Source organism: Cucurbita maxima, unplaced genomic scaffold (assembly GCF_002738345.1).
Source record: "Cucurbita maxima cultivar Rimu unplaced genomic scaffold, Cmax_1.0 Cma_Scf02827, whole genome shotgun sequence".
Taxonomy (NCBI): Eukaryota; Viridiplantae; Streptophyta; class Magnoliopsida; order Cucurbitales; family Cucurbitaceae; genus Cucurbita; species Cucurbita maxima.
In genome coordinates, this window is record NW_019274843.1 from 1 (window position 1) to 1946 (window position 1946).

The following is a 1946-nucleotide window of genomic DNA, read 5'->3' on the forward strand; positions in this document are numbered from 1 at the left end:
AAACAAAACCCATTGACCCAAAGAAAAAAAGAAAAAAAAAAGAAAAAAATAAAAATGAGGGTTGCCGTTTTTATTCCCCTCTTTTTGAAAAGACCCTTGCTTTATAACGGCGTTATTCATCCATGTTTCATTATAAATTAAACCCTCCACTTTATTTTTTCAAACACAGCCCCCACTTTCTCTCTCTCTCTCTAAACCATCCGGGTTTTAAAAAACAGTTGCTTGAATCTGAAGTTTGGAACAAGAAGAAGAAGAAGAAGAAGAACAAGTGTTCTTTCTTGGAGATCCAAATGGGGATGAATGATCAGAGAGTTGAAGCTGTTCTTCAGCTTCTTCGTAAACAAGCTCCACTCTCACTCAAACAGGTTCGTAAAATAAAGCAACAAATAACACAACATTGTTCGTGTTTTTTAAGGTTAATTTTTGTCTGTTTTTTTCCTTCTCTAGGACAAGTTCTGTAATCCTGCTTGTGTCCAGCGGTTTCTCAAGGCCAAAGGAGACAACGTGAAGAAAGCTGCGAAGAGCTTGAGGGCTTGCCTTTCTTGGAGGGATAGCATCGGCATCTGTATTTTCTCTTTCTTTTTTTTTAAATATAAATTGTTTAAAGTTGTGCCATGTTCTTCATGGTAATCGTTGAACTTACCCTACCCGATTCCAAAAACCAAAAAACGAGAATTTAATTAGTCAACGTGAGACTCTAACGTGATCTTTTTCAGATCATCTAATTGCCGATGAATTCTCCGCTGAGCTTGCCGATGGTGTTGCTTACGTGGCTGGTCACGACGAAGAATCTCGCCCCGTCTTGGTATGTATCGAAAATCGCTTCTACACAATATTTAATTAAAATTTGAAACTTATTATTAGAAATTACAGATTTCGACCGTAGTATGATATTGTTCATTTTAAACTTAAACTAGCCGTCTTGTATCAATGAAGATAATATTCCTTACTTATAAACTCGTGATCTTCCTTTTTTTAATTATGGACAGATTTTTCGAATAAAGCAGGATTATCAGAAATTCCATTCCCAGAAGCGGTGAGAAAAAAATCCCAATACCAAGAACACCAAAAACAAGAAAATTTTATTAATAATTTTATTTTGTCGTATTAATGTAATTAGGTTCACTCGTCTGGTAGTATTCACGCTAGAGGTCGCAATCGGGACCATGACAAAGAACATGGATCAAATGATCATTCTTTTCGACGCAAGTAAGTAAAATCTCGTTTAAATTAAAAGTAAAGTAAATTGGTGTGAGGTTGTCAGAGAAGGTGTCCGGTGTGACATGGCGGTGTCGTTGTCAATAGCCACCGGTGTCACGGCGGAGAATATCGGGAATTGAAATGTCCGGACGGTTGTCCATTTAGTTTAGTTGGAGGTTAAATTGGGATTATAATGTGTGGAAGCGTGGGGAAACTTGCAGGCTTTTACAGGTCGGCTTCGGCTTTTATCAACTTACTTCTGCCCATGTTGAAGATCGTGGCTGATTTTTATCCTCGCCGCCTTCATTCCGCTTTTGTTATCGACCCACCTTCGCTCTTTACATATCTTTGGAAGGTATTATTTTTATTTTTAAAAATTTTGAATTATATATATATATATATATATATATATATATATAGATATATTGACTAAAGTGTATGTGTTTACGTTTGTGAACACTTTATTTAAAATGTTTTGTTTTTGCTTTTTGTTTCTACTTTATTTATTTATATATTTTTTTAAATGTAGTTTCTTTTTCTTCATACTGTGGACCAGTATTGCCTCATTAGTCAATTTTAATTTTATCATAAAATATTCCATTTTAAAATTTCTATTTTCATCGTATAAATTTATTTATTTTTGTCCATTTAAGATAGTCCCGACTTTTGTAGGACTGTGATTCGACTTCTTAATGAGAATTGAGGTTTTTGGGCAGAGTCTCGTCCCGTTCAACATTTATTATTTT

The 1946-nt window shown here is 34.7% G+C and overlaps 1 protein-coding gene across 1 annotated transcript; it reads left to right on the forward strand.

Moving 5' to 3' along the window:
• Nucleotides 1–181: 181 nt before the first annotated feature.
• Nucleotides 182–1555, forward strand: LOC111475786 (phosphatidylinositol transfer protein 3-like; the record flags this gene model as incomplete). The annotated part of the gene is made up of 6 exons (XM_023119948.1): nt 182–365; nt 448–565; nt 717–805; nt 990–1036; nt 1121–1209; nt 1422–1555. Coding segments are annotated over exons 1-6 (552 nt in total), but the record flags the coding sequence as incomplete, so codon positions are not given.
• Nucleotides 1556–1946: the final 391 nt, after the last annotated feature.